Genomic DNA, 19,682 nt, shown 5'->3' on the forward strand with positions numbered 1-19,682 from the left:
AAGACAAAAACAGCCCAATTGAGCCTGTTGTCAAGTTTCGCAATTCTGAATAAAACCGAGAAATCAATAGTGGCCCTAAAATGTTTGGCCCGCTTGAGGGAACAATCAGCGAGATGGTCTGTCATCCTATGATTGCGTTTATGTAGTGCATGAGTGCCATTTTTATCTACTTGCATGGCCTCCTATAAAAAAATATAAAATAAAATAAAAATAAGTGTATGTGTTTGACAAGATAATTTGAAAAGGTTGGGTTTCGACTACTCGCTGTAGATTGCGCCAATCGTCTTACTGCAAAGCTGTTTGACATTTCACAAAGATTGCTTGTCAGAAAGCTCTGAGATACTTAACAGAATCACGGATCCGTTAAAACGCGCATTCTGTCTCCTTCCATGTGTGCCGCTCCCTATTATTCCAACAAGGTCCACGATGTTCCAACGTTACGGCTCTTTGTAACAATGGTGGCAATGCTGAAACACAGAGGGGAAAGGTTTTTATCCGGCCGAGGTGAATATAAGTGCAGCATTTTGTCACTCGGTCAGGTCTTCATGCCACCAGTGTCCTCTGTGGGAAGGATGTGAAAAATGCTTTTAATAAAAATGCATCCGTTTTAATATGTTCAGCCAATCGTACTGAATGATCTGAAACAGCGGCCCTTAACAGAGACCCTGCAGACCCCGCTGATCGCCCACAAGATGTGTGGTTTGTCAGAATATTTTGAAAAAATGGTATAATAATAACATCACAATGACTTACATTCAGCTTTTCTCATGCATTTGTAGTAGGTTCATATATTGCTGATGCACTCTGCATTACATAAATAAGAATGAGATATGGTGATGGTGTAGCCGTGGTTCGTCATGGGCTAGAAGTGGCTCCGCACATAGCGCAGGCAATCATTTAGCTCCCAATTTTACAATAAAATAAATGATTGTACAGGCATCACCGTAGGAAGAACTAACACTTTGACTATAGATGGAAAGGCAGTTTAGAAGAGAAAGGTTTGTGCTGCAGACAGCCAGCAGGGGGGCTGAAGCTGAGATGGCGTCACTTCTTGGTCCTGTTGCAAAAGTGGGACAGGTTTCTGAAAGTACCTACTGGGAATTTGTATGAACGTTATTCCGACCTGTAATCCATCACTTTTTTATGGCCTCAGGCTTGGCACTTCAGACTTCCGGGGAGATTGTTTTACCTGCTAAGGTTATGCGTTTTTTGCTTGGAGCTAAAAGATGATTATAATAATGGTTCTTTAATGGTCCAATTGAGAAAATGTGAGTGTTCCGATAATGGGTTTGTCGTAATTAAGCTTTATTTTCTTCCGTCTTGTAATCGCCCCTCAAATCCAATTTTCTTTTGTACTCACACATCTAGTGCAAATGCATCCTTTCCCGCAACCCAAGCTTGTGTTCTTGTTCATGGAGTGCACCAGGTGATCAATAGTCTGCAGTGTGAAGATATTTAAAGATATGTAATGGTGTGTGAATGTGGATTCAGTTTTCTAACCAGGCCTGTCCGGTTATGAGCAGGTGATCAAGCTGTCCTTCGAGGAGTTTGACCTGGAAAGGGCGTACGACACCTTAACAGTTGGCGATGGTGAAAAGATTGGAGATGCTCGGAGAGTCCTCTATGTGTGAGTCCTTCAGCGAGTGGCAATAATAACACTAATGTCTACGGGCAATATTTTCAAACTGGTGCAAATTCAAAGTCAAAGACGTCCTCGGCATTTACATTTACATTTACAGCATTTATCAGACACCCTTATCCAGAGCGACTTACAATCAGTAGTTACAGGGACAGTCCCCCGCTGGAGACACTCAGGGTTAAGTGTCCTGCTCAGGGACACGATGGTAGTAAGTGGGATTTGAACCTGGGTCTTCTGGTTCATAGTCGAGTGTGTTACTCACTAGGCTACTACCACCCTATACTTACATTGGCATGCATATATACATCTGGTTTTAAATTTATGATAATCTGGGAATCATAGCAAGTAATGAGACCATTCTGCTCCCTTTGGATAATAGAATGGAGAATTTTATGACTTTTGTTTACATAAATAAGTAAATCAAGAACGAGCCACTCCGTAGTTTTCTGTGTTTTGAAGAAGAGAACTACCCATTTTTAGTTCCTGCCACCCAGAACACAATCTTTAATGTTAATATGAGTTTAAAGTGGGAGCTGACGTACACTACTTCCGTATTCTGCCATCATCATGTGTGCAAACATCATTAAAGATTGTGTTTCGTTCATGTTTCATCTGTTCATTCATATAAGTCTTGAGGAAACAATTTTAGACCAATGAACAAGACCCAGTTGCTTTGGGACAGTTTGAAAATAGTGCCCTATGCTCTAAAAGCACAGATTCTTTCACTGATTCTCATTTGTGTGTATGTGTGTGTGTGTTTTTTAGTCTCACCGGCACCAGTGTTCCAGATCTGATTGTGAGCATGAGTAACCAGATGTGGCTCCATCTACAGTCCGATGACACCATCGGGTCCCAGGGATTTAAAGCCATCTATGAAGGTATTGCAGAATGCCGCCAACTCTAATCCTGTTTCCATTTGGCTCCCCATGTCACTTTCCTGGGATCCTGGCAACAACGTTCCAAACTCCAGCGGCTCACGTTATGCTTGTTCCATTCGTTGCACTATTAGGGTAATGCAATTTTTCCGAGCTTCTTCCCAGACCGTGTTACTTAATGAAAGCAAATGGGTCAGCACATGTGCTCCACAGACGCAGTTGCTAAAATGGTCTGCACTACCTGGCACCCCCTTTTAGAACAAATCACATCAAAGCGAGTTCTGTGTACATCCAAAGCATCTGCTTCCATGGTCGAGTGCATAACTGCTGATTCCTCAGATGACATGACCCGGTGTGTGTGTGTATATATATAATGTTTTTTTCAGGAAGAGTTGCTGTATTGAAGTATTTTGAATACCATAAAAAAAAGGACAGTTTGTTTCATATTTTAATCCAAAAAGGTAAACCTGCAGACCCAATTTATTTCAGAAACTGAACATTTCCGATATTGTTAATATTTCCGTATGCTTTTTTGATTGATACAACTCGTATATTTGGATTTCTGGTTTTCATGAGATTTCAGTTTAAGCCCACTGACAATAAAAGTGTTTTTCATGACGTTCATGATTTTCGCATGTTCCCATTTGTAGTGCAGTCTGTAAGTATGTGATAAATTGCACGTCTCTGTCTCTGAGCCGGTAGCCTCACCTCTGTCTAGTTTTATAAATGCTCACCTTGTAATTGAGCCCTTCACACCATGCCCAGCTATTCTAACACAATGACAGAGATGCAATTAACTTTGCGCAAACCCAATTTCACACTTATGCTTCCAGTCACGTTGTCTTGTTTGACAACAGTCCCACTGGGGAGTTGTAGTGGGACTTTTAGTCAGAGGCTTCAGAGGTGTCAGATTTTAATATGCCTCTGTGCCGTGTGTGATAGATGGTATGGAACGGCAAATTCATGGTATGAACGGCATGCCATAGTAAATTCATTAAAGTTAAAGTGAAGTGATTGTCACATGTGATACACAGCAGCACCGCACACGGTGCACACAGTGAAATTTGTCCTCTGCATTTAACCCATCACCCTGAGAGAGCAGTGGGCGGCCATGACAGGCACCCGGGGAGCAGTGTGTGGGGACGGTGCTTTGCTCAGTGGCACCCCAGTGGCACCTTGACAGATCGGGATTAGAACCGGCAACCTTCTGATCACGGGGCCTCCTCCTTAACCGCTAGGCTACCACTGCCCAAAAAAAAGAACAGAAGAAACAGATGAAACATCCAGACAAGGAAACTTCATGATCAAGTGTCCTGGCAGCGGTGCGGATGGTCCCATGAGGTCCATGTTGCATGGAACCAAACTACAGACACACTAAACCTAGCTGTTTTTCATTCAGATTCCCTGATTTGTCTGGAATCCACGTAACCTTAGTTTTGCCTGCTTCTCGTAGGACCCTTTTTTTTTCGGCGGGCGGCACCTCTTGAGTTGAGCGTTAAATCAGGCAAACATTCTTCACCAAGCATGGATGCGTTTGCAAATCAGTACTAAAAGCAGTCAAGCTGCCATGCTCTGGAAGTTCTTAGCTCGCGCCCCGTGGGAACGTCGTCGATGTTTTGCATTGTTAATTATCCAGTGTTAGAGGAAATGGATCCAATAGCGTCTCAAATTGGGTGTTGTCTTTCAGTCTGGCTCTTTAGAACAAATTTCAGCTTCTTCAAACAAGTCGCTCCGTCATTTGGAGTCTTTGAATAATTCAGTTGACTCAGGTCCTTGTTAGTTAAGACATAAACAAATAAGCCATTGCATAACTTACATTGGCATGCATATATACATCTGGTTTTAAATTTATGATAATCTGGGAATCATAGCAAGTAATGAGACCATTCTGCTCCCTTTGGATAACAGAATGGAAAATTTTATGACCTTCGACCATTTGTTTACAGCTTAGTGGAGCTGTTCCATTAATTTGAGTCTTTTACTCACATTAACCGACAAAAAAACATGTACTTTAGAACAGAAATATTTGGGTAGATGAAAACCATCCAAAAACCCCAGCAAAACTGCTATAAAGTGAATGTGGTTTAGTTTAATCCGGAATTGGTACTTGCTTTTATTTCCTGTTCGCCAACATCGCATCTTATGATGCACTTTCAGATGCACACTGGATAATTTATTGTACATTAAATTTAATATGTCCGACCACGTGTGACCCTCTGGTTATGACTTATCGGTTTATAAAATTGAGTAGAAAACGTGGACCACTAGTAACAGCTCTCCAGTGACATTCGCACTCATTGCCGATAAGAACACTGGACTTCTTTGCTCAGAGCAAAACCGTAACTGTCGGCTGCTTTTGCGCTCAGCTGGAGCTTCTGCATTATTCATTATGGGGCCTATCTGCTTAAAGAGGAAGACGGGCCTGCGCAGGGCCTTGCGTTACCTCCGCGGACTCGCCACACATACCGCCCCTGGCTGATTCCGAGGTATTTAGCTTCTACTTAGCACCTCCGCGAAAGCTGTAGAACCTGCCGCCGGAGGAGGAGAAGCCATCCCCTGGTAGATCATCGCCTGTCTGGGTCAGTGAAGCGATCTCCGTCGAGCTGACACCCAGGTTGTTAACACCAAAGTCAGCTCTTCCAGAACGTCATTCATTTGTCACTGTCATTTTAACACACTCCCCCGCCCTCCCACGTCTGGAATGTCGGTGAAAATGTGACGGGGATCGTGGGTGTGTGTGTGTGGGTCTGATGTGGAGCATCATGGAAGGTTAACTTGCATCGTTGTATCATCGTCTCTGTTTCTGTAAAGAATACGTAAGTGTAACAATATTCTGTCTTTTTACGGAACAGAAATCGACAAAGGAGGATGTGGCGACCCCGGCACCCCGGCGTACGGAAAAAGAACTGGGGACCGCTTCTTGCACGGGGACGTTCTGACCTTCGAGTGTCAGGCTGCCTTTGATTTGGTTGGCGAGAGGACGATATCGTGCCAACAGAATAACCAGTGGTCTGGAAACAAACCCAGCTGTGTCTGTAAGATCATTTTGATATTATATTTTCTATATATGTGTGTGTGTGTGAGTGTGTGTGCAAAAAGGATATTTTGGCAACTTTACTGAAGCAGAAACTTTAAAAACAGATTTAAAATGTTATATATATATATATATCGAAGCCCCTGTCATTGGTATTAGTTTAATAACTTTAAAATGATTAATAATTGACTTATATCCTTTTGCCAGCAGAAAGAGCTGATCCAGATCTTTAAAATGCCACTTAAAATGTCACACCCATATGGTTCTCTCCCCTTGATATGTCTGAAGTGAAATAAGTCACTTAGTGGCCAAATTATATCGTACGAGTTCTGTGAGAAAAAGTGGTTCATTAAAAGAGAGGAAAAACCCACGTGGAATCGTCAGGTAAGTGGCTCAGAGTTCACCTTCCATTTCAATAATCATTCGTTGAGCTGCCAACGTCACAGGATGAGTGTGAAGGGGGCGAAGAACCGGGGCTTTTTTGGACGAGTGTTTTGCCGCGCTGGCCGCGCGCCCCTACTTTTGGCAGCGGTAGTGGTGCTCAGATCGAGAGCAGATTGACTTCACTCAGCCGCTCGGCGGAGGTCAGGCAGCTAAGCACTGTAGGTCAGGAAGTCTAAGTTAATGTTGCTCTCCACCGAGCATTCTTATTCATGACATGGAATATGTTTCGGAAGACCTTTAAAAATCCCCCCTCTTCTAATACAGCAGTAGAAGCTGTAATGCATGCTGGGAGTTTTACGTTTAATCGTTTTTTTCCCGGCTGATGTATGACTGTGTTAGTCTTCCCACTCGACTGCTTGTGAGTTTAAACTCCGGTCGGTGACAGAACCGATGACGGGCGCTCCGTCTCATTTTATTCGGGTTAGCCGCCTGCAGAATGGCGGCGCATTTCCATTTAAGTCAGATCTTTCTTTCCACCCCTGGTATAAAATACAGGCCTGCGTTGCGGCGCGTTTATTCCAAGAACGTCTCCAGGGTTGAGAACAAGAGGAACCTAAAATACATTTTGGTTGAAATGTATACTGTCACTCCCTGTTTCACGTGACTTGCCATTGGCCACCTTATAAAGGCAAGCCAGGTGTGACCGTAACAACTAGAGCTCCAGGGATCTTCAAATGGACCAGTAGCATCATAATGGACACGTAATGTACACCAGGACACTGGACTTCACCTTTACAGCTGTAGGACTCTTCTTCTCTTATTGAACCATCACCAGCCCTGCACTGACACCACTTGCAGGCTCACTCTACCCTGGAAGGGGGTCCCTCTCTGTATCACTCCGTCCCAACGTTTCTTCCCACCTTTTTTCTCTCTCTTAGAGGTTTTATTGTGTGGAGTTTTTCCTTGTGTGCAGAAGGTGTCAACTGTAGGGCCTGCCAAAGCCCATTGAGACGTACTGTATGTGATTTGGGGCGATATAAGAACATAAATGTTGTTGTTTCTTCATGCTTCCATTGGTTACTCAGGTCAGCTGCTTTTTCCAAAAAGGTCAAAGGACAACAGCTGACAATTTCGTTTCCGTTTTATCCGATTTTCAGTTTCCTGCTTCTTCAACTTCACCACACCCTCCGGCATCATCCTCTCCCCCAACTACCCGGAGGAGTACGGCAGCAACATGAACTGCGTGTGGCTCATCATAGCCGAGCCTGGGAACCGGATCCACCTGATTTTCAGCGACTTCGAGGTGGAGCCGCAGTTCGACTATCTCACAGTGAAAGATGAAGGGATGCCCGAGCCCATCACTTTCGGCACCTTCTCGGGGAAAGACGTGCCCTCACAGATCGCCAGCAACGGCCACATAATGCGCCTGGAGTTCCAGTCGGACCATTCCAATACGGCGAGAGGATTTAACATCACTTACACAAGTAATTATACCGCGTTTCTCTCCTTCCTAGTCACAGTGATCTCTTATTGTCTGAAATCCTTTTCTTCTTGGTGCACAGAGCGTGTTTGTAGTGCAAATAATATATATATATTAGAGGTGGGCATAGATTAATTTTCTTAATCTAGATTAATCTCACTGTAATCGTGGAATTAATCTAGATTAATCTAGAGTAAACAAAAATAATCTAGATTAATCTAGAGTAAACATAATAATCTAGATTAATCTAGAGTAAACAAAGTAATCTAGATTCTAGATTAATCTACATGAATCTACATGAATCTAGATTAAAATGGCTCATTTGAATTCTGCCGAAGGCATTCAGAATATGTGTGCTACCCAAATAATGACTAAAAGTAAGTCTTTGAGAACGGGTTTCTCAAGCCAGGTGGCGCATTAGACCAGGGGCTCATCTCCTGTTTCCAAAATGCATCACAAACTGCTTGAGAATAATTGGTGATGAAAATAAATTATGTTCAATAAGATGTACTTGTGTTTACCAACTGTTTATTCAGTTAAATAGCTGCATCCATGTTACCACGTCACGTTTGATGTGGTAATTTCACAGTTCGAAGACTCGTTCTCGCCCCCTACAGTGCAATTCGGCTAGGTATACATCCGCGCTAAAATATCAAGGTGAAAGTCATGTAGTGTAGCGCTTCTTCTTCTGCGTTGTGGAACTTTTTGATTTCGTTTCTTGAACCGCAAATGATGAGCTGACACCCAAGAGATTTTCTGTGCAAAGTGTATTCTGTACAAAAAGCAAGGTCGCGTCAGAACATCGCGTCTTTCTGCACCTCCCTCTACAATATACAGTATTAAAAGAACATAAAAAAAATTCACAAAATAACACACATGCAAAATATTCCTAATATGTACGTAAATTAAAATGAAAGAAATAACTTTTTGCACACAAACCCCACGCACCTCACAACTCATGCCATGTGTTCAAGAGAACTAAACCGGGTCTCAAAAACAAAATAAAAGTCTTTAGGAAATAAGAAACTAAAAGACACAAGAAACAAGAAATATTCTTATAAATCTAGTGTAACCATTTAACTCCGGCACAATAGCTTGCGTAGTATAGACCCAGCTCCCAACCCAACTTTGTGAATAGATTAACGGCGATATTTGTCAGTCACTGAGTGATGCTGTGACAATGAGTCTGTCAGTGGGAAATAAAAGGACTGATCTCTCGCCCTCGGTGTCCCGCCTCATTACCCAGCATGCCCCGAAATGGAGTCTGAGGGGATCAAGACATTAAGAAGACGACAAGAAATCCCCCGTTTGTTCATTTATTTATGTAACGATGACATGCTTCCCTTCGCAGCGTTCGGACAGAACGAGTGCCACGACCCCGGCGTCCCGGTCAACGGCCAGCGCTTCGGCGAGCACTTCCTGCTCGGCAGCTCCGTGCTCTTCACCTGCGACGAGGGCTTCATCAAAACCCACGGCTCTGAGGCCGTCACCTGCGTGATCCAGGACGGCAACGTGGTGTGGAACGCGGCCGTGCCGCGGTGCGAGGGTAATGGCTCCCGCCTCTTTCACCCGAGTCACTGTCGGTCACTAATCTCTCCGGCGGCTTCTTGCTGTCATTGATGTGTGTGATGATGGGTCAATATAACGTTTTCGTGTGTGTGTGTGTTCGCAGCTCCCTGCGGTGGCCATTTAACCGCCCTGTCGGGTGTTCTGCTGTCCCCCGGCTGGCCCAGCTTCTACAAAGACTCTCTCAACTGCGAATGGGTCATCGAAGCGAACACGGATCACGCCATCAAAATCACCTTTGACAGGTGTCCGTTTAGTACGGCCCAGAATCCAAGTCATTCCTGCGCGTGCCTGCATTAAACCACGTTCCTCTGTCGTGACAGGTTCCAAACGGAGGTTAATTATGACACGCTGGAGATCCGGGACGGCCCGTCTAACTCCTCCCCGCTAATCGGAGAATACCAGGGCACGCAGGCCCCGCGTTTCCTCATCAGCACCAGTAATTACATGTACCTCCTGTTCACCACAGACAACAGCCGCTCCAGCGTGGGTTTCCAGATACGTTACGAGAGTACGTCTACCGCCTCATCTTCTTCTGTTTTTTCACCTTGCTCTGGAATATTCAGTAGGGATGTTGGGTCAGAATAGAGAATGGACGTGTTCAGAAAGCACATGGAAAATGAGAGAAATTGGGATTCATTTAATAATAATACTACTTTTTGAAAATCAGCGGTTTTGTTAATCAGATGCTTTATCCAGTTAATCTCAACAATGGGGTGTGATTAATCATGATTAATCAGTATTTGTTTGTTCTCTTTGAAGTACAAACAAATGAATTAGTAATGAACTGTATAGTAATATATAAGGGGACCGCAATACTACTTTTTGAAATAAGCAGTTTTAAAGTACAAACAAATGAATCATAATGAACTTTATAGTAATATATAAGGGGACCACAATACTACTTTTTGAAAAAAGCAGCTTTGTCAATCAGATGCTTATCCAGTTAATCTCAACAATGGGGTGTGATTAATCATGATTAATCAGTATTTGTTTGTTCTCTTTGAAGTACAAACAAATGAATTAGTAATGAACTGTATAGTAATATATAAGGGGACCGCAATACTACTTTTTGAAATAAGCAGTTTTAAAGTACAAACAAATGAATCATAATGAACTTTATAGTAATATATAAGGGGACCACAATACTACTTTTTGAAAAAAGCAGCTTTGTCAATCAGATGCTTATCCAGTTAATCTCAACAATGGGGTGTGATTAATCATGATTAATCAGTATTTGTTTGTTCTCTTTGAAGTACAAACAAATGAATTAGTAATGAACTGTATAGTAATATATAAGGGGACCGCAATACTACTTTTTGAAATAAGCGGTTTTGTCAATCAGATGCTTAATCCAGTTAATCTCAACAACGGGGTGTGATTAATTGTGATTAATCGGTATTTGTTTGTTCTCTTTAAAGTACAAACAAATGAATTAATAATGAACTGTATAGTAATATATAAGGGGACCACAATACTACTTTTTGAAAAAAGCAGCTTTGTCAATCAGATGCTTATCCAGTTAATCTCAACAATGGGGTGTGATTAATCGTGATTAATCAGTATTTGTTTGTACTCTTTGAAGTACAAACACATGAAAGAATAATGAACTCTATCGTAATATATAAGGGGACCACAATACTACTTTTTGAAAAAAGCAGCTTTGTCAATCATATGCTTTATCCAGTTAATCTCAACAATGGGGTGTGATTAATCGGTATTTGTTTGTACTCTTTGGAAGATGAAACAAATGCACGTGTCCCTGAAGTGACAACAAGCATAATGGCCATTTTAACTAGCATGACCAACCTGAAAATATACCTTCAGATGGTCAAACCGAATGAAACCTCCTAAACATGCATTGTGATAAATTGTATTTGTAACTTTGTTTGGTCAGTGTTGAACTTTACTGGCATCTGCTGGATTAAAAAAAATTCTGAGGCGCGAAACTAAATTTGTGGCTCCGCCCTGTGGCGTGAATCAACTGTTGCTCCTTGGCCCACGCCATCCTACCTCAAGAACGGTGAGATGAACTGCACACAGCGCAGTGCAGCTTCCTAATGCGACAAAACATGCCACAATACCGAGGGGATGACGTGGCACACCCTGATACCGATATGTTCAGCACAGCCTCGACAATGACAGCATTTCCCATGGAGACTGATGGGAGATCTGATGTTCCTTAACGCTTCCATTACATTGTTAATCGTGAACATGGAGGCCGATTCCACTTTTTAAACAGTGTGTTCAGTTCATTATGCAGGTGTTGAAGTACGGAGCAATAATTGAAATAAGTGGTCATTAGAGGAACAAGTGACAACCAGAGAAGATCTTGCAGGCCGCGTATGAAGGGGACCTCATTAACGGAGCATTTTTTTTTTTTTAAACTTCAGATTCGTTAAGATAATTTGATGTGCAGTCAGCACATGAAGGCAAGGAAATACAAAGAGATTACCAGAGGGAGGGAGAGGCTGAGTGAAGGGGACCTTTATAGTATCTAGCTGTGATGATTTATACAGTATACGGTGACTCTGACACCATCCTCAATTGAATTTGTGCGCCTGAAGGTGGAATGAAATTTTTTTTTTTTTCTTTTCTGTCCCCACAGGCATTTTGATGGAATCAGATTCCTGTTTAGATCCCGGGATCCCGGTGAATGGTAAGAGGCATGGGAACAGCTTCGCCATTGGCTCCAGGGTGACATTCAGCTGTGATCAAGGGTACACGCTGAGTGATGAGGAGCCTATAGTGTGCGAAAGGAACCATCAGTGGAACCACGCACTGCCCAGCTGCGACGGTACGACACGCACACACACACTACACACACACACACACACACACACACACACACACACACACACACACAAACACACACACACACACACACAGAAAACCACTGATTTGCATGAAGGGGGAACAACGTGCAGCAGGCACCCTGAATGTACGATAAGGAGGAAGCGCTGAAGCATCTTCACGTTCCTCTGGGATCTGGATTGATTAAAGTTTGATGAGCAGAGTGGAATACGGCTTTAAAACAGAGGACCACGTGGGAGGATATAGATATAGATATATTTATACAGAACGGTGGGCCACAACATGCTCGCTCTGCTCAGTTTATCTGATTCGGTTCCGCTGGCAGGGATTAAAATAACCAGGCTGCGTTTTTCTACCAAGAGCAATCAAGCCGCAGACCATTAGGTTCCGAATTCCACAATATCCTCTCCTTCTCCCTCCTTGTCGGCTGTATGTTTTTTTCATAATTCTAATAGACTCTGATTCAGACGGATGTGCGCTCATCTGAACTTGACCTTCATTGTAGATTGGACAGCTATTTCCCAATCGGGCAGGGAAATGTGAACTATAAATCACTTTATCAACTTGAGCTGTTACTCCACCCCCCCAACACACTCTGACATCTTTGCAAATCTTGCCAACACAATTCTCGTTTGATCGACTTGTTATGTGTGCAGCATGGCGCTTATGAAATGAATATTCCGTGAACATTGTCCCAAGCTGCTGTCATCAGTGTAATGGTGAATAGATCTTCTCCATAGTGATGGCCAGTGAGACCATGGACCAGGGGAAAGGTGGGCACAGAGGACGTAGGGAAACAGAGGAGATGGGACGTTGCCTATTGACAGGAGGGGGCATACATGGCGCAGAAGCAGATGGTTAAAGTGATCAATGCGCTTGGAAATATTTTCTCTTTGGAATACAGTATCTGTACAATACAGTATCTGGCTGTCAGTCAGTCATATCTGAGAGTGGGAGCAGCCCATAAGCCTCCAATCCCATGGGCCACATGATTTACGTAGGGCTCTTCTAGTTTTAATCAAATGACAGAGCCTGGACAGGAAAAATAGAGTTTGTGAGCAGAAGTGGGAATCATAAAAATAGGTCTGTTTTTATATGCCTTTCAAATGAATTTGAATCTAAAAGCATTTGATCTGACAAGCAACCCTTATACGTATACGTGGCTTGTCTGCACAGCACGACATAATTCTGCATCACTACCGTCGCACCATAATGCTGCTGCTGGCACCTTGTGGCAATAGATTCACACGTTGAATGAGGTAGTCTGTCACCGATGACAGTAGCTCGTTGGGAAAGAAGGATGGAAAATGGCCTTTAGATGGTTGTGTTCGCTCTAATAAACACTGTTTCCTACACTGCTGTTTGCAATTTGTTTTATTATTATTATTGAAATATTTGGATATTATCTAGAGGCTAAATTGCACACTTATTATTCCTTACTTTTTAAAGCAGTCCTTTCCATTCTGCATCTGTTTCTGTCTTTCTGTAACTCCAGAAGATGCATTAAAATACATTAGTGAACATGCCCCATGTGTTACCTTTTATTTTACACTAGTATAATAAGAGCAACAGCTACATTTTATTTTTGTAGAGCCCAAAATCACAAGCAGTATGTCTCAGTGAGCTTAACAACCACTGCAGATGACGTCCCTCATACTTAGACCCTCTCACATGGAGAAAATCAATGAAAGAAACCTTGGGAAGGAGTAACCCGGGGTGGGGGCCAGCAGTCCTTGTCCAGACCTGCACCTCTCTGGTGGTCTCATCTTTGGACTCTGGAGGTGGTCTGGGTGCTTGGCTCTGTGCCTCAGAGAGGACAAACTGAACCTGTGGAAATTGGTGGGATTGTACAACTGGTGCAGAACTCTGTGTTTATTAGTCATTAGTCCATTAGTGGCCCGGTACCCTAACTAGGACAGCCTGACTAAGGTGAGTTGAACACTGTCGATACTTGACTAGGTGACTGTGTGATAAAGTGGAATTTAATAATTGAAACTGTGTCTGGGATTGAACAGATGTGTTTTTCATCTTAGATTTCAACACTGAGACTGTGTCTGAGTCCCGGACTCTGACCGACAAGCCGTTCCACAACAGTGGAGCTTTATATGAGAAGGATATGCTCCCAGCTGTGACCTTCAGTACTTTGGGTACCAGTAGTGACCCCGCAGCCTTCCAATGTATCGTAAATAAGTTCACTCAAGTGCTGAGGGGCGAGACCATTATGTGATTTATAGGTCAAGAATAGGATTTTGAAGTCAATTCTAAATTTGATAGGTTGCCAGTGCGGTGAATGTAAGACCGGGGGTGATGTGGTTGTATTTCCTGGTTCTAGTTAGAACTCTCGCCGCAGCATTCTGAACTAGCTGGAACTAACAGAAGACAGTCGGTGAGCATCCGCTGTCTAATGTCCTTCAGACAATTCTCTGTCCTGCTCAGCTGCTGCCTCTCGCCTGGCATGGCTGATAAGTACAACTGTGTGTTGTCGGTTCATAATGTGATACCTGAATACATGAGTGACGTGACCTAAAGGTAACACGTATATGGAAAATAGCAGCGGACCTAAGACGGAACCTTGTGGAACACAAAGCTCCACCATTAAGCATCACCATTAATATCGACAAACTGGTACTGATCAGTTAAATATGACCTGAAGCAGGAGAGGGCTGTTCCCTTTCATCCCAACAACATTCTCTAACCTGTCGAGGAGAAGAGCGTGATCAATGGTGACAAACGCTGAGGTCGAGCAGGACAAGCAGTGAGATGCGGCCCTGATCACAGGCCAACAGCAGGTCATGAACCACTTTAACCAGGGCTGCCTTGGTACTGCGATGAGGTCCACCTCCCGACTGGTGTACCCTCACGAATGTTCTTGCTGTGTAGGTACGCGCACAGCCGCCGGGCTGCAACCTTTATTGAAAATTTCAATATAAAAAATACAGCCCATTGTGTGTCCAGCACTTGGCAGCTTTTTGATTTAGTGCTTTAGCATTTCATCTGAAGAGATCCGGAATTTCAAGGCCACCGAGAAGCCGGCTTCTCCAGCAAAGCGGCGCTTTTACACTAGCGGGAACTATCCGCCGAACGCGTCGGTCCACGCTGTTACACCGTGCCATTATGTGACTCTTATTTGTCTGGGGCTGAAAGAAGCGTCCTCGCCGATTAACTGTGAGACGCCGCCTCGGGCGTGTACGATAACTTGGAACAACATGAGCTCCACTTAATCACCAGCATCACCATCGCCCCCGGAACTGGATGTAATTGCCACTGTGAACTCTGTACAGTCCGGAACGCTCTTTGCTATTTTAGGAAAGCCCGTTCTCAATTACCATTATTTTTTTTCCCCCTCTTAATCCCGATTCGCACAGCGCAGAGGTGCAACCCCCGCTGCGAGAAAAAATCCAAGTGATGGAGCCCAAAGTATTTCCCTGTGCCGCTAAGGGATATTTAGGATAACTGTAACGTATAAAATCATTTATGGCACGGAAGAGTGTCTGTTGCGAGATTTTGTTCTAAAGGGCAATTTTCTTTGTGCGGCGTGGCACTTTTATTTCCGTAATTGAGGCAGTTATGTAGGCCGCCCGCGTCTTTTGTTGATGGGGCCTTTCTGTTGGAATCCTGACTTTGTTTGCCTTTGATCTTCTCCCGTATACCCGTTATCAGCCGCTCTCACATCTTCCTCTTCGACGTTGCATCTCTACTCCACGCAGTCATCGCGGTTGTCTCTGCAAATAATTTGGAGAAGCACTGTAAAAAAAAGTTTGTTTATTAAATGTATAAAGTGCATATTAGATCCTTTACACCCAGGGACATTGTTTGCAGACTCTGACCCAGATTTCCATATCAAAGCCTGCCCCCCCAGTTTCTTCAAGCAGTTTTGAGCACAATTGGCATACTAATGAAACACAATGCAATCACACTAAGCAAGACACGCCCGTAACCAACAGCTTATTTTATGCCTTGAAATATAGTTAAATATAGCGTGAGCGGCGGGGGTGAATTATGTGCGAGTCCTCGATTTTTAAACACCTTCATGGGACGTGTTTAAGAGCGAGGCTAAACTCAACCGTCTTTTTGTTCGATTCCCGTTCAGCTCTGTGCGGCGGCTACACCTTCGGAACGGGCGGGACCATCCTGTCCCCGGGGTTCCCCGACTTCTACCCGAACTCACTCAACTGCACGTGGACAGTGGAGGTGTCTCATGGAAAAGGTGAGAACCGACGGAAACCGGACCGCAGACGCTTGCGTAGGTGAATGCAGATGTGGGGCCGGCGGGTCATTTTTCGGTAGAATTAGAAAAAAAAAGAGAGAGCGTTATTTATTTCCCCTTCTGAGGAATTGTCCCACCGCAGAACATTTACAATTTCCCCGTTCTGCGAACACCCAGTAGAGGTGATGCAATTTTGTTTCCATCAGCGCGGCGCAGTTATCTTTGCAGTGGGTTTCTGAGCTAAAAACGGGGTTTTTCGGCGTGTGACCAAAAGCCCTAATCTCATCTGCTGCTCCCCAGGAGTGCAGCTTGTTTTCCACACGTTCCACCTGGAAGACTCCCATGATTATTTGCTTATTACCGAGGACGGGAGCTTCACAGAGCCTGTGGCCAGGCTCACGGGCTCCGTCCTCCCACCCTCCATCAAAGCGGGGCTCTTCGGGAACTTCAGCGCCCAGCTCCGCTTCATCTCAGACTTCTCCATGTCTTACGAGGGCTTCAACATCACCTTCTCAGGTTGGGCATCCATCATATGCTACCATCAGTAAATTCAGCTGAATTTGCGGCTAGAAATGGTCTTTGTTGCAATTACTGCATTAATAAAGAGGTAATAAATGAAATGTGTGATTTGTCCCATGAACAGAGTATGATCTGGAGCCGTGCGAGGACCCAGGGGTGCCAGCCTACAGTCGGCGCGTAGGGTTACAGTTTGGGGTGGGCGACTCCTTAATATTTTCCTGTTTTCCGGGTTATCGTTTGGAAGGGGAGAATAAAATCACCTGTCTGGGGGGTGGAAGGAGGGTCTGGAGTGCTCCTCTCCCCAGGTGTGTGGGTAGGTAGACGTATTTTCTTCTTTTTCAACGTGGCATTATAGTAACAATCGCTAATATTGTAAAGAATGTGCCTGTGCCTTTTTTCAGGTGTGCCGTGTGATGTGCAGTTCACAGCATCTGAATAAGCCCTTAGGCTTTACTTTAAACGTATTTACTCTCAGAGTCTGCAGGGAGGTTCGTTTAAAAAAAAAAAACAGATCATCTTCCTGTCAGTCCCCGTCCGAGCCCCTTTGCCACACTTGTCAATGTCATCATGTTAAGTATGGGATGCACAAATATAAAGGAATTAACTTTTGGGGAAGGGACGGGGAGACGGGGAAAGGAAAGGATTACTCACTCGGGGGGGGTCACTAAACTTGAGATTAAAAACTCACTTGTTTAAAAAGTATTTCAAACGAGTCTAAAAAAAATTAAAAAAATTAATCCAGCACTTAACAATTCCCCAGCATGTTCTATTCCTGACAAGTTTGGCCTTATCAGGGCTCTTTGTTTTGTAACTCAAAATCTATAGAAACCGAAAGTAAAGAAAAGGGGTGGTAGTAGCCTAGTGAGGTAACACACTCGCCTATGAACCAGAAGACCCAGGTTCAAACCCCACGTACTACCATCGGGTCCCTGAGCAAGACACTTAACCCTGAGTGTCTCCAGGGGGGGACTGTCCCTGTAGCTACTGACTGTAAGTCGCTCTGGATAAGGGCGTCTGGTAGATGCTGTAAGTGTAAAGTAAAGTAAAGTAAAGTCACACCATCAAAGCCATTACTACAAAAAAATGTGACCCCGACTCAGGTGCGGACGACAACCGGACTTCCCTGTGGCCACATGGCAAGTATTGACAGGGAAGCCCACGGCCGCGGCGGCACATGCCACACTCTGTACACACACACACCGAGCTGAAATTGAACAGCGTATACTTTATTTTCTGTGAGTATTCCAGTGCGCAGCAGACTGAGATCCGGCCCTTTATCCATCAGATAAATGGCGTATGCTGCAGCAAGCAGTCGCCGCGCTTCAGAAAAGCAGGGTGGCCCGGTTTGTCGCCCAGGTGCAGGGGGGGGTCCGCATTCCGTGCATCCCCCCCCTGGTTTTCGCTTGCATGGACCTATCTCCATAAAATTCCTGGGGGGGTTGGTTCATGCATTACCACGCTTCAATGGGCCGAGCCCCCCACCCCACCCGATGATTCAACCCTTCCGACAATATCTACTGTAAGCCTGAACAGAGATCACCAAGCAGGAATGATGTCTTTATGCATGGGGAGGAAGACGAGCAACAAAGATTAAATCATTAGTCGTAGTGTTTTATTCTCTTATTTCTTTAAATATCTTCCGTTTTTTTGTGAAAGCTGAAGAACGCTCCAGCCCCAGGTGTTCAGGAGGTGTTGCAGGGAAGCAATGTGGTCACCACAGTCGATCGCCGCCACTTTACTCGTCTTCACCGCGTTAGGTCGGCTGCTGACAATGCTCCTGCGACCAATCAAGTACTTTCCTCATGAATATTCATGAGCAATAAAAATAAAATTCACCTTCTGGCATCATCGCCACTTGATAACAAACTATGTATATGAGATGGAGATGCAGAGTTATTCATGTATTTCTGTTGGGCCAGAAGGACTTAACAATGAAGCTGGATAAAAAAACGAACATGGCTGCCTGTGTGAAAAATAACTTTCACATTGCATCTGTGCGGCAGCGTCGAACACTATAATACATTTGTTTGCAGTGAGGATACTTCCAGTTCGAAGGATACTTCCAGTTCAAAAGTGAAGTGATTGTCACAGCACACGTAATCAGAATGTGCCACTGAGGTTCCACTGAGCAAAGCACCATCCCCACACACTTCTCCCCGGGCGCCTGTCATGGCTGCCCACTGCTCACTCAGGGTGATGGGGTAAATGCAGAGGACAAATTTCACTGTGTGCACCGTGTGCTGTGCTGCTGTGTATCACATGTGACAATCACTTCACTTCACAGTTTCCTTTTTCCTCATTCCTTTGTTTGTGCCATCTTTAAGAATTAGATTTTTGTGCCTGGCCAAAAGTATTAATTTGCTTGGTTCCAGTGCAACTGGATGTCTTAAGCAGCAACATCTGCTTGTGTACCTGAGGTGCAGTGTCAGAATACTAACAGCTCCTAGAGCCACTGTGACCAAACACTTAATTAATGCAGAAATGTTCTGGTCAATTAGCATTCAACTCAAGAATAGTCTCCTGGTTTTCTCCCACTGATCTATATCCTGACGCTGCAGCACATCCAGAATGTGTGAAGTGTAGATGTTGCAGCAGAGCAGGTCTCTCAGGGTCTCTGCTCCTCGTACTCTTCTCGTTCTGGGTTTTGCTTTTTTTATTTGATGAAATGTTCATGTATCTTCTGTACCGAGCTCCAGGTGTTTGTTTCCCTGCCGCTCCCCTGTTGTTACCCCTGTAGATGTTGACAGATGAGCTGACCTGATGGTCCAGCTGGTTACCAGCATTTAAACGTATATTTATATATGTATATATATATTCTTTTTTTCAATCCTCCCTCCACCCATCACCCGCCCTGCCCAGCTGAGTGCGGCGCCACTACTTTCGGCCTCCAAGGTGTTCTTCTGTCGCCAAATTACCCCGCAAACTACGACAACAATCACGAGTGCATTTACTTGATGGAGACGGAGCGAGGGAAGGGGATTCGGCTCATAGCCACCAACTTCCTGCTGAGTGAAGGCGATCACCTGAAGGTACGTTCCAGCCCCCGCTGAGGCAGAGAAGTACCCCAGTCATTTCGCACTCTTCTACCCTAGTAGAGGCACCCTTGCTTTTATATACACAGGAACGGTTTATGCGTAGTTGTTTATTTAATAAATGAAATTCTG

General features: G+C 44.3%; 1 protein-coding gene across 2 annotated transcripts in view; it reads left to right on the top strand.

The window, feature by feature from the left end:
• The window catches only part of csmd1a (CUB and Sushi multiple domains 1a), a 237,581-nt gene that overhangs the window by 145,482 nt on the left and 72,417 nt on the right, over nt 1–19,682 (top strand). For both annotated transcript variants that reach the window (XM_028987988.1, XM_028987989.1), the window contains 12 exons: nt 1,524–1,627; nt 2,405–2,517; nt 5,367–5,549; nt 7,090–7,416; nt 8,764–8,958; nt 9,085–9,223; nt 9,302–9,489; nt 11,587–11,775; nt 15,883–15,999; nt 16,300–16,515; nt 16,643–16,831; nt 19,378–19,547. In XM_028987988.1, coding sequence (XP_028843821.1) covers nt 1,524–1,627; nt 2,405–2,517; nt 5,367–5,549; nt 7,090–7,416; nt 8,764–8,958; nt 9,085–9,223; nt 9,302–9,489; nt 11,587–11,775; nt 15,883–15,999; nt 16,300–16,515; nt 16,643–16,831; nt 19,378–19,547 — 2,130 coding nt within the window. The remainder of the gene's footprint in view (nt 1–1,523; nt 1,628–2,404; nt 2,518–5,366; nt 5,550–7,089; nt 7,417–8,763; nt 8,959–9,084; nt 9,224–9,301; nt 9,490–11,586; nt 11,776–15,882; nt 16,000–16,299; nt 16,516–16,642; nt 16,832–19,377; nt 19,548–19,682) is intronic.

Source organism: Denticeps clupeoides, chromosome 8 (genome assembly GCF_900700375.1).
Source record: "Denticeps clupeoides chromosome 8, fDenClu1.1, whole genome shotgun sequence".
In the NCBI taxonomy this organism is placed as follows: domain Eukaryota; kingdom Metazoa; phylum Chordata; class Actinopteri; order Clupeiformes; family Denticipitidae; genus Denticeps; species Denticeps clupeoides.